Source organism: Cyphomyrmex costatus, unplaced genomic scaffold (assembly GCF_001594065.2).
Source record: "Cyphomyrmex costatus isolate MS0001 unplaced genomic scaffold, Ccosl1.0 scaffold70, whole genome shotgun sequence".
Lineage (NCBI taxonomy): Eukaryota > Metazoa > Arthropoda > Insecta > Hymenoptera > Formicidae > Cyphomyrmex > Cyphomyrmex costatus.
Window position 1 is genome coordinate 1,791,714 of NW_017280267.1, and position 13,396 is coordinate 1,805,109.

At 35.2% G+C, this 13,396-nt stretch overlaps 1 protein-coding gene across 5 annotated transcripts in view; it reads left to right on the forward strand.

Annotated features, from left to right (window-relative positions):
• The window catches only part of Jupiter (microtubule-associated protein Jupiter), an 83,550-nt gene that overhangs the window by 43,076 nt on the left and 27,078 nt on the right, over positions 1–13,396 (forward strand). The window contains exon 1 of one of the 5 annotated variants that reach the window (XM_018548075.1): positions 9,599–9,836. The exons of 2 other annotated variants lie outside the window; for them this stretch is intronic. In XM_018548075.1, the coding sequence (XP_018403577.1) occupies positions 9,775–9,836 (62 nt within the window). In that variant the 5' untranslated portion in view covers positions 9,599–9,774. Of the gene's footprint in view, positions 1–9,598; positions 9,837–13,396 lie in introns of those variants that run through there. 2 more of the 5 variants (XM_018548078.1, XM_018548074.1) reach the window with 2 other exon arrangements.

Genomic DNA, 13,396 nt, shown 5'->3' on the forward strand with positions numbered 1-13,396 from the left:
AATCAAAGTTCTTTTAGAGAAATTATCAGATAAACACATGATTAATTTTTTCCCATTAAATATATCAGAATTGCTTGATAATGATACTAAATTTACATAATTAAATCGGCATAACTTTTCATTGAAAGAAACGTTTAGTGAACATAAGATTTATAGATCTAACTAATACTGACTACGTTTATCTCGACGTTTGGTAAACATTTTAAGTATAAAATATTCAGTCCAGTCATGATAACTAGAAATTCTCTTTTTTGTCTCACCAAAATACTTTCTATACGTATTTCATATATGTCTTGTTAGTATAATCAAACTCATGTAATGATCAGCATTATTATAATTGAAACATTATTGGACGTTTGACTGCCAAGTTAATAAATAATTATAATATTAACGTAATTGCAACACAATTAAATAAAGCAATTAACAATCAATTGACTGCCAATGTAATTAATTCACTGGGAGGACATCGCTGTTAACTGCCTATTATCGCATGCGAATGTTCTTGCGCGATTTCAGAATCTCAGTTTCTTAAAATCGATTGTTGCAAGATACGGGGACAACAAGGAAAAGTGAATATTCACGAAGAAGCGAAACGATAACGGAAATGACTGTCGGTGCAACGAATTCTCGCAGTGACCGGAAGTTCCTTGTTCCGTTCGAACATAGTCATCGTCGAGATCGCGAAACCGTTAAGAGAATGGTGCGTGGAGTGTACGTGCTAGCTACACGTGCAAGATCTCGTGCACGACGCTCTAACAAGAAAGCTTATTACCCATGGATATCGCAAAAACGTAGCGCAAAAGTTGCTTCGCAAATTGTTGCGCGGAAGAAACCGATTGATAGAAGCCACGCGTTCCTTCTGCGCTTATTTTGTATCTTTATACGTTCCGTTTATTAAACAGCGGATTTTGTGTCGTCCTGAAAATTGCTCCCTTCGAAATATTAATTACTAAATAGAAATACTGCTATACATTTCTTTCTCTAAAATATCGCAGCGATTCTCTCTAATTAGAGCTTTACTACTAGAGAGAGCTCTCGCGCTTGTATCGCACGAAATTCAATTAACTTTCCGTGACCTTTGTGTGCAGTCGCGGACTGTAACGTTCGTCAATTGATTTTCCGCGGATTCGATATGGCGTACCGCGCTCAGAAACACGGCGTGGATATCACGTAAGAATCGAATCGCACGAATCGGAATAGGTGAATACAAGACTATACGTCTTTGTTTTTTTTTATTCGCACGTAATACGATCGCACGGAGTCCTGCGGAAACCGTTCGAGAAAACCGTAAAAGCCGGCCGAATAGCCAGTTAAGTATAACAGCGTAGAATTAAAACTCATCTCGTGATATCCAAACGTGATGGATTAAAGAGAGGAATGGTTTATCTCTGCGTGTGGCCATGACCAATAGCGTAATGGCGCTTCGTCTCGTCATACTACTAAATCGGCGAAGGCAATAATAGTGCCATGATATTTATTATAGATCTATCGAACCGCCGCAGCCTAGATACTAGTGGCACCTCTACAAACCGATAATTTGTAATTATTTTTACTGAGAAATCGAGATATATTCTACGATTTATTTTTATTGAACTGCAAATTACATATATCTGTTTATTCAATAAAGACTCAACATGATAACAAAGCAAGAATTATGTCTAACAGTATAGTTGCTCGATCTTACGAGATATGGCGTTGCAATATGTTAGATAAAGAGAGATGAATGCGTTTGAGTGTGACACAACAATATAAGAAACGAATGAAAGATGTCAGTATTATTGAATTTGGAATTAAAAAAGTCTGTACAATCGATCTCGATCAAGTTCGGCCGTCGATCCAGCATCCTTTTAAGTCAGTAAAAGAAAATTAATTCTCTCAAAACGACTTGAGCGATAAGATCAGGATTAGAGCAGTAAATTAGAAAAAAAAGAGCATTAAATCCTCCGTATGTTTCATGTAATTGTGTACATGTTGGCATTATATTAGGTTGGAGGAAAAGTTCTGCGGTTTTTATATCGTGAAATTTTTTGGACAATAATGTATTTGCATCTTATTACAAAATCTTTATCATTGTACCAGTTTCTGATCGACCTCTATCACGCATAGAAGTCTTTGGTATTGCGGGGCCGAACGGAACCCGTTGACTTATCTGCTGCTTATAAACGGCATAACACAGAAGAACGTTCTTGCGATCCGATCACTCGAAGAGTGTTGGCGCCATCGTCTGTTCGGCATCAGCATCGTCGTCGTCGTCGTCGTCGATCGGCTATTAATCGTCCGTTGCAAAATTGGATGATTCGTCTTCCGTCGATTGACATTGACGCAAGATCGTTGTTCACTCTACGACGCAATTTACGGGCGGATTCGATTGCCTAATGCTCATTCGCTCCACTGAAGCATTACGAAGGCCATCCTCGAATCGATTCTTCCCGGTGGTCTCTTGAAACAACGACGCTTATAGATCGTCACTGTCCGAGGATTCGACGTCCTTGGTCTTCATTTTTTATCCATTCAATTTTTTATTTTATTCGCCTAGCAGCAGGAAAATTTTTATAACTCGCTCGAAGATCCGTTAAATTTGATTGAATTATATCTATACTCATGAAATGTAACACCTGCAGTGTACATAACGATCATTACGTATTTCATAAATATACATGTAATAGTTAAATATACATATATTGGCAGTTATCTATGTCTCATTATATCTTGACACGCTATTATCTTTTCGAGATAGACTCGCTACGTGAGCCGCATTTATTCACGTGAGTTAATTAGGTAGCTAAATTAATTACTCCTTATATGCAATTCTTACAAAATGTTTTTGACCTGCTCGAGAGACTTACTCTTTCCACGGCGGCACGGATTTCCTTCTCTGTTTCTTCTCCGGGACATCTCGACATAATGTAAATCATTGGTAAAACATCACTCTTCTTATGGCCTTGTTTTTCAGCGGGAGAGGAGAGGGTATGCAGCATAATCGTAAAAATAAAATATCGCGAATGCCTATCGCGTCCGTCTAATGTTAGCTCGCTGTATTTTAGTTTCCTGGGCTCTTACATTCCTCCGGCTGCCGCGATGCACCGCTCATGTTTGCGCTACGCGATGCGTCCGCCACGAAACGGAAACCGGGTGTGAAACTGCGTTTCGTTTGCCGTTCCGCAAGAGAAGCAAAGTTAATCGAAAAAAAAAAAATCTGAGCTAATTGCAATTAGCGATTTTATTACTTTTACAGAAAGAGGTAATCGCCGAACTTTCGTTAATTTATTTCATACAATAATATTAATTACATAAGTGTTTATTTGAAAATGTATTATTTTGTCACATACTCTAACCACTGTTCAGAGTTTTATTTTGAAAATTTTACAACACACTAACCGCCAACACTCAGTACATCACAAGCGCGAGCAGCTCTGAGAAGTCGGCACCCCTAAATGCGAATTTTGGTAAAATTATTATTGCATTCGTTTGTCCACTGTTTGTCCACGATTGTCCACCCGTTATTTTCATTTGTCCATCCTCCAAAAAAAAGTTATACACAAAAAAAAATTATAGTACCTCCAAGTGATTATTTTTCATTATTATGAAAAATATAATAATAAGAGGGTGGACAAACGAAAATAATGGGTGGTCAAACGTGGACAAACAGTGGACAAACGAATGCAATAATGATTTTATCAAAATTCGCATTTAGGGATGCTGACTTCTCAGAGCAGTTATATGAATACAATTATTGTAATACAAATTTTAATTTCTTTTTAACATTAACGTTCTAATTAATCTTAACCTGTAGATTTTTGTAGATTTATGGTTATTCTCGTACACAATTACTTTGATTACGTAGAAGTTAAAAGGAAAGATTTGATGCTTCTAAGTGCCTTTCGAGTAACGGAAATGATGAGGTGTTTGTTGGTCTTAGGTAAATCGCCTGATAGTTCGCCAGGCCAAAGGAATGAGTTTTCCGGAGATACGTTTACGAAAACTTCCGCTCTCAGAAATACAGGAAACGCTGTTTCAGACTAGGGAAGACTATGTCCATGTATATGTTACATTAAGATCTACGGCTGCGGATTCAACGAGACTCTCTCGGTCCCGGTATTCTTTATCGTCCGGCGGAAATAAGGTTGGCCACGCAAATGCTCGGTGCGTGCAGGGAACGTGCAATCCAGACGTGACGTTCCAGACAAAATACCGACTCGAATTTGCACGATTATCATCGATTCCATTGCGAGCATGTATTAATATATTTCTTTGTCGTTTTTGTGAACAAATCATTTCTCTTTAAAATATGTACTGGGTTGGAGGAAAAATTTTATGGTAATTTATTAGCTCAAAATTATGTTATACATTTAAAAAATTAGCGATTATACTATTTGTTAGAGTAAAAGTTTTAGCTTTAAAATTTTAAATACAGTATTATGATGATTTTTAACGGAATTATTAGCAATTAAAATCGAAATGTTCCTTTACTTAACTCGCGAATAATTCAGGAATAAAAAATCGGAATATTTTTAAAAACAAATTTTTACGGTAAACTGTAAGCTTCGTTGGATCGAAAATTTTCGCAAATTCTTTTTTGATACATGGTAGACCCATAAAGTGAGAAGAAAAATTTCCTTTTTCAGCAGTTTTTTCTATGTAAAAATCATCAAATTCATATAAACTAAAAAATTATAAAAATTTTGTAAATAGAGATTTCAAGCTTTAAAATTTTTTTTTTAATTTAAATTTTATTTATTCTTGATAAAGATAGTGTAGGTATATATAGTTTTGAGCTAAAGAAACCGCAGAACTTTTCCTCCAATATTATAGAGGAGATACTTCCTCGATTTACGAATTTAAAATTCTCTTAACAGTATAATTAACGGGTTTTTTTTATGAATAAATAAATTTTATTCGTTCTACAAAAAAAAGAAACATGTTCGACGAATCTACGTGAAACTGTGGCCTTTGCTTCAAAGTCGGGATGCGTCGTCTTTTTCACTTCCGATAACACTTACCAATCTTAAATACTAAATTAAAGACTCCGCATAGATTTTCTGCGTATACATCAAGATGAAAAATATATATTTGAATAATTATTCAGAAATAGAATAATATTTCACCAAAGTAATTGAATCAAAGATTATTTAATTAAAAATATTCGAATTATAAAATAACCTACCAATTAAAAAATTATTAAAGTAAAATTTATTGAAAATTAAAATATAGATGCATTCTTACATTTATAATATAATTTTTAGGTTTGCAGAAATAAAATGACATTTATCGATCTTTTCCATCCGCGATTAAAGTAACTTTGTACAGACCGGTAACATAAAGTCCGATGCTAAACTTACTCTAAGAAGCACATAGAAACGGTAATGGGCGGCAGTGCAGTTAGTGCACATGTGCCACGAACGGGTTTCGTGTGTTATCGCACAGTACATCGGCTGCGTTAATGAGGGAACTTTTTAACGAAGCTTTTATATTTTTGACATTTAAAAATAACCTCTAGTTCTACGATCACAAATTATGCAATATTTTCACGTTTCTTATAGTCATTCGATTTTTATTTTCAAAATAATTTTTAAGATTGTATATAGCTAAGAAATATAACACAATGTAACTTTTTTTATCTTAAGGTGATTCTAAAATGAAGCCTGAACTTTGAAATCGTATTACCGATAAAATGCGACACATCGGGCGGTATTATTCTTAGTCCATTCTTATTTTAAGACTGTCTTAAAAATCGTTTTAAGATGCTAATGCAACCCTCTAATTAGCGTATGATATTTTAAGACAATCTCAAATATAAAAATCGACTATGAATACTGCCATCGACATATCTTTATATACTAGATCAATATCACACGTATAAACATAAATTTTTCTAAAACAAATATATAGTGCTTTAATTAGACATTTAATAACCGTCGTGAAGTTAGCCTCCTAACATAAAAAAAAATAAAATTTATATATCTCATTCAATTGCTCATCGTTTGCACATTTATGCACATTTTTAAATTTCGTTTATACACCTTTAGTTTAAAAGTTATTTAAAAAACAATTTTGGGAGGCTAACTTCACACTACTCATAAAATACGTTTCCGGCTCAAATTCGATAGAAAGGAGTTCAATGCGATAAATGCGATTTGAACCAATTTGTGCGCGACACATCGATATTTAAATAATAAGCACGCGTGTAAAATTCATCCCATTACATCCGACACGCGCGTATCGAAGCATAATAAAAGTTCCAGATAGGATAAATCGCCGGTTTGTTGCCGATACTTCTCGGTAATTCCGATATCATCCGTCGTAAAGGACAATTTGATCGGTCAATTACTCAAGCAGCGCTAAGGACGCTCCGTCGAGACGTGTGGATCGGACAACCTTTTCGAGTTTCCTTTTTTGAGGGGTGCAGTTGGTGAAACCCTTGAAAAACACACTGACGGAAGCCCCGTTCGTCTCATCACGTTTTATCATATCCTTCGCTACAGTTTATATTCCTTTGTGTAAATCAGTTTTTCGGAACTTTTAATCTGAAAAGCTTATTGGACGTAGCTTCGAAGATGCAATTGCATGTGAGAATGATAAAGTAACGAAGTCTCACACGTCGCGTGTCTCTTCCTAGTTGAGTAAACGAGAATTCTCGATTATGGCTGAAACTCGCGAATGCAGGCGTAGATATACGTGACGTCATTTTTTTTACCTGCTACCCACGCGCTATAAAGTTGCAATATGTAATTATGTCTGCCTGTTGGATAATATCTCGTGGAATACAATATTTTCTATGAGATGGAGATACAGAGTAGCGATGGCGATTATTGTTTGTACATGTTTCATTCTTGTGGTGAATTATGTAATTATTAATAACGCGCAGTTAATTTATTACTTAATTATGTGCTAATAAAATAAAATATCCGTTAAAATCTAAAAGATCTATAACTTGCTATAATTGTTAAACACTTTTTCTTTTATGCATAGTATACTAAGGGTTTAATCACCTATCCTGACAGAAATTAAGATTTTTTTAAAGATTAACTAATGCGTAAAATTAACTTATATTTTATATGTATAATGTACAATATTTAAACTATAAATTCTTGAATTTTTTAAATATGTAAATTAATTAAAAAGTTTAAGCCATAGAACAATTCGCGCAAAAAGCTCTTCCGTCGTGGCGGGATCGGATAACATTTCCGAGGGCGAGGATAGTCTGAAATAAAAAAAAAACAAAATATTATCTTGTAACAGATGTAACAGCTATCGTGTAGCGTTGAGTTGTTTATATTTATTAAGAAATGGAAAAGAAATGGAAAGTGGAAAGTATAGCTCAATTTGAAAAAAAATTTTTCACCTTAAAACGACAACTTAGAAAATTTACTATAAATAAATGGATTAACATATCAAAAAAGTACGCTACACGATAAATAATCTTCTTAAGAATATTCCTGCCAAAATTAAAGTCAATCAGATTGTTAGTTTCGGAGAAAAGTTACACCCGTCTTAAAAACATGGTTTCGCGAAAAACGCAAAAGAAGATTTGAAACGAATTTTTTATATAATAAAATAATCTTACCTTTAATCTGCTATTCCAGCACCATACACCTCGCCTTCAGCTTCTACAGAAAGTGATCTTTAGCTTCTTTTTTTTTTACGTATAAAAACACAAAAAACATTCAGATTTTCGGTTAGCATCAGCGGTCGCGCTGTTATTCACGCGCGGTAACCTCTGTTCGCCTCCCTATAAATTCTTATAAATTGATGATTTTTATAATCAATTTCTGAAATTTTGACCTCGGTCTTAGTTTAAAATATTCTTAAAAGTTCAAATTTAAAAAAAATGCAAAAAATTTTTTTCGATTTTTTTTAAATTTCAGAATGGTCAAACATTTTAAATTTTTTAATTGTTTTTAATATTTTCAAATGTACCCAATTTTTTGGGAAACCTTACTAAATTAAAAAATTATTGAAATAAATATATTAGTGAATCTATTCATATTTACACTTTAAATTTCTTGCAGTGAAATCTCAATGTAAGTAAAATACAACTTGAAAAAAGTGACAATGTTTCACTTCTTGAAAAGAGTGACAATTTTGTACACTCTGTTTAAAGTGTGAAATTTTACTTCTTTGGGGTAAAAATTCACTCTAAATACAGCGAACAAAATTGTCACTTTTTTTCAAAAAGTGAAATATTTCTACTTTTTTTGAGTGTGGTTGTATAGCTTCACTCTTTTAGAGTGAGGTTTCACTGCAAAAAAGTTACAGTATAGGATGTCCGATGATAGAATAGATCGATATACGCTACTAAGCGTAGACAGTATTATTCTTATGAAGTCATTGCTCCGTTCCATGCTTGCGTATTAAATTTTCAATCGCGTACAACGCGACACGCGACATACCAACGGCGTTTATCTACCATTATAACAGTTGTGTACGTCGCGACGATCCTCGGGTCATATCCGCTTCAAGTAACGCCTCGAGAAAACACGCACCAAGACGAATCACAATCTACTGTTTGCTGACTTTATGTTTTGTTGACCATGAATCGCGAAATCATACGAAAGGCGGCGTTCGTTACATTTCCGTCCAACGTCCTGTTTGAACACTGACTGTGGTAATTTCGACAAATATAACCTTCCTTCCGATAATATATTTTGCGAGCTGTACTCGGTGAAAAACGTTCAATGTTTCTATTAATCTTCTGTTATTATTGCGTTATTTGAACGATACAAAGTAAATAAGTATTTAAAAATTTAACGATACATATCTGTGTCGGTTGAAAGAAAGCATCGATCATTGAACGATTACTTACAAGAAGTACGTATTGAATAAAATTTTTAAATGTAATTAAAAACATAACTCCGGCATATAAAATTCGAAATTTTAGTACACAAATGAAAAAACTGAATATTAAAAATGGAAACTTTGGATGTCCTTGTTGTTTCGCTTTTCTCTATTTACCTCTCATTTCTTTCTGTTCACCCCGTCAAATTTGAGTATATAAAACAAATGCTATTTATCTCGAAAACGAAAAAGAAGAGATTCAATTTTTCGCGTGCAATCAAAGCAAAGGATTGTCATCAAAAAACGTTTTCACCCTTCGCTCGCTGCTCCGCGCCCTTTTGGGGCCCTTCCGGTTCCTGCTCATTACCCTCCACGTGTCCGCACGTGCAGCATGCATGTGCAGCAAACTACGCGCCGGTGGATCCTCTCCTCAGCCTCCCCTCTCTCTCTTCTGTTCCTCTCCTCTCTCTGGTTCGCTGAGCGTATTGATTGAGGTGAATGCACGATGCTCGGCGTCGGCGTCGTCGTCTCTCCTGGTCCGCGGACGGGGGTGGAAGGAAGTATATACGGCACTGCCGGGGTACTCGCGATGGAAAGTGGCGAGTCTCGCGAGTTCTCGTTGGGAAGGGAGAGAAGAGAAAGAGAGGAGAGATAGGAAAAAGGAGAGGGAGAGAGACGGGCATGAGACACCGGTAGAGGAGGCGTTATATACTGGCTGGATCCTGGTTCGACCATCAGTTTCTCGCCCGCACTCGCGGCATCGACACCGCGAGCATCGCAGACACTCGCATCTGTCATAGATCGCGATCATTCGAAAAGCCGTGGAAGAAGTTTTAAGACGATAAGATCCATTCGTGCGGATTCTCTTTGCACTGGGATTTTCTCCGAACTTCAGAAGAGAGATAATCCTTAACGGGGAGGCCTGGCTGTTTCGAGGTCGCTCAGAGGCACCTTGTTCGTGGAACTGTCCTAGGTCGGGTTAGCTCCTGGGGAATTGCCATGGCCACTTACGCGACGTACAGACACGTCGAGCTTGACAACGTTGGATACGGAAAGAAAAGGTAACGATGAAATACACTTGCGAAACGAGTGAGTAAGAGAGAGAGGGGTGAGGCAGCGGGAGCATATCGCATTGCGGACTTCCCATAGACGGCATTTCCGGTTGAACTGTGCATCGAATTACACTCTTATATTTTGTCTTTTTAAATAATAATAGTCGTTACGCATCGCGGTTGATTTTCCCATGTTCGCAAACGAGAGGAGTGCCGAGTGAACCAATCAATAGCTTGTCGTATTTGACTTGGGGTAGGTGCACTCAACACATGAGCAGTCAGATTTAACAGGGTTGTTTCTGCATGTATAAAGTGTAATTTCATTTTTATATGCGTGGCAATCTCTTTCTATTAATTATAGAGGCTTTTTGCGGACTATAGACTCGATATTTCCGTGCATTTTTGTTAGTAGTCGTAACGTTATTTTTTTGTCAAATTTTAATCAAAATTGCGCCATGTAGGTAATTATGACAGGGAAAGGTTGACAATTCTCCACGTGCTGAAATAGCAGTAAAGATCTATCTGTGTCGGTTACGTAAGATTTAGAATTGGGCTTTGTTAATTGCGAATCGTAGGTAAGTGTTATTTCCGAACGCAAGTCGTCGAGAGGCAGTTCACGAACGGGCGATTATTTATAAGCTCTAAGGAAATGCGTGAGTATAACAGAATATGCGGTTCTTCTGTCTATCGTGACAGGTCTGATCGATTTACATCCAGCCGGCCATCTCCAGCGATGCAAGCGAGATGCTGCGCCCCGTTAACTATATATTCGTTGACATTGCGCAAGTAGTAAGACTAGTAAGACATTTACAAGATGCATCGCGAATAACTTGAGCTGAGTCGAATCGATTACGAAGGATCCCCGTCGTCTACCGTTATTTGTGGAGCAAAAGCAGTTTTAATTATTATATTAATTAAAAAAGAATGGATATTTCGATCACCCTATTGCATCGAGTCCATTTAATCGTTAATTAATAATTAACTTTACCTTGATATTCCTTTACTTTGTAACGCAATAAACGTTTATCAGGATACCTTTCGCAGGAAATGTCACTTCCTCCTAAGGATGCTGATATCGAAGTGAATATGACATGCGGTTGTAAATACCTAGTAATTAAGGAAAAAGTAATACCCGTTTCCTCAGTTTTTTATTCTACGAATTTTTATTGAGACCAAAGAAGAGTTTTTTTTTTAATATTCTTCATTTATTTATATTTTAAATCTGTGTTTATTTTTTCAATGTGTAGTGATCCAGTAATATGAAAAAACCTGAATTTTCTAAAAATTTTTATACCTACTTTTTTTTAATTTACTATCTCCAACAGTGATTAAAGCAACAAGATGATGTTTACGCTATCATTAGTTAAAAGATCTATTGAGAAAAGATAATAAAGAGGGATCAATAGAAGCGAGATTTAGAAAGCGTGACTGCTTCGTGCCTTATCAAGCTTGTTGTACATAGGCGAGAAGGATAGCGATCTTAGGCTCATTTTTCTTGATCTTTTTTATTAACTATCCATGCGAAAAAATTAAGCAACCGATAAATTTCGAGCGAATCTTCTCACCGCTAAATAAATATTTCATACAATTAAAAATAATGTACGAAGTAAGATGACAGGGTTACCATAGACCTGGAAAACCGGGAAAAATCGAGAGAAAATATAAAAAAGTCTGGAATTTTTAAATTTGCTCATAATTCCTTTAAACTGCTCCTATTTTAAATAATTGTTACAATTTTTTAAATTTATTTTATAAATATATGTGATGTTTATAGTCAAATACATTCAAACTCGCACACTTTAAATGGTTTTAATGAAAGAATTCAAATTTACATTTTGTTCAGTATTTTTATATAATAGTCCTTTTTCGTTATATTCATTCTTTTTTGTAATACTAATTTATTTTTTGTTGGCTTGAATTTATACCCAAAATTTTATTATGCTACTAAGCTTTTTTGCGTTTTTTTTTTAATAATACAGGCTAGCTTTTCTACAATACTTGATTTTAAATGTTAAAATTTACATATTTTATATTAGTTATGGAAAATTTGCCATTTCTATCTGAAAAACTTGAAACAGTCGGGGAATTTTGAAATTAATTTTCCGTGGCAACTCTGATAATCTGTTTTTGTTTAAAAATCACAAAATTTCAAGAGAGCGAAGTACGACAATACATTGTAATTAAAACGTTACAGTTAATAAATGTCTTGTTTGCGGTGTTTTCCTCCTTTCCATGGCCGAGGAGATGTGGCTGAATCTAATATCTCGGTTATGATAAATTACACGTTATTTCGCGCGTACGAGTACCTACGCGCGGACGAGTTAATCCGCACCGACGTGGCGCATAATTGACTACAGATTCCTCGGTACTAATTGACGAGAGCAGCTTCTCGTGGATGTTCGTTGACCCTGCGGCTGCAACGCACCGTAAGTCAGTTTAAAGGAGAATTCTTGCGAAAGTAGAGAACGCGCGCCGACTAAAAAATGCAATCGAGCTTTGTTAGAATCCTCATCCTTTCATAATCGTACATAACATGTTATTCTGCGCACGAGCGAAGGTAATTATGCGGATATCAACAACTTAATTATCGTCTGTTATGATTTTCTTCCTCATGTTTCGTTAATGAGCATTATTCTCTTTTAAAATGCTCTTATATGCAAAAATTTCCGTCCACGTTCGCGTATTAATCGCGCAAAGATATTTGCCGCTTTGTATTCGTTCCGACGACGAAAAACCACGAGTGTGTCGCGGAATTCACGACTTGCAAACCAGAATAATAGTGATTTCGTGCCAGGTGTTGATTAATTGCGGCTCTCTGATCAGCGGACAAGATTAGACGCGTCTTTATACTAGGTTAATGGCTTGATGTATTCTGAATGGGAATTCCGCGGTATCGCACTGCCATTCAAACGTATTCTCTATTTCACAAGATACGTAATGTACAGTTAGATACGCGGAGTAATTAATGACAGACTTGAAAATTAAATAATCGATAAATCAAGCTTTGGATTATCAAAAAATATACAATAAAAGTTTATATACAGGATATCACAGAATGACCGTGAAATGTTTTATGTGCTGGTAGAGCGGACTAAACTGTGCTGAAAAGTTCTCTATCATTTTGCAATTTTTGCAATAATTAATAAGATATTAATTACTAAAAATCGTCGAATATTGCTTTTTAAGAATTTTTTACTCAAGTCTTAAGTACTATCAAGTTGACAGAAAAACAGCAAGAGAGACAAAAATTGTTTATTTTCTTTTCATATAATTCTAAGAATTTTTCAGAATCATTTAGTACCGCATTTTTCTCATGTTGGTAAAAGTAATTGCTATTAAAAAAATTCAGTACTAAAAAGTTGATAAAAATTCTGAAAAAATAGAGAAAAAAAAAATTTAATACACTAACTGGATTTATTAATATAATTACACATTTATTCTTGCAATGAATTCTAGTAATAGTTTTATCATTTAAATCATTATGAGAATTCACTGAACCAATTTTCATTAATTCAATGAATATTTTATTGTATTTATATACAGTCTTCAGTGTGATGATTCCGAGAAAG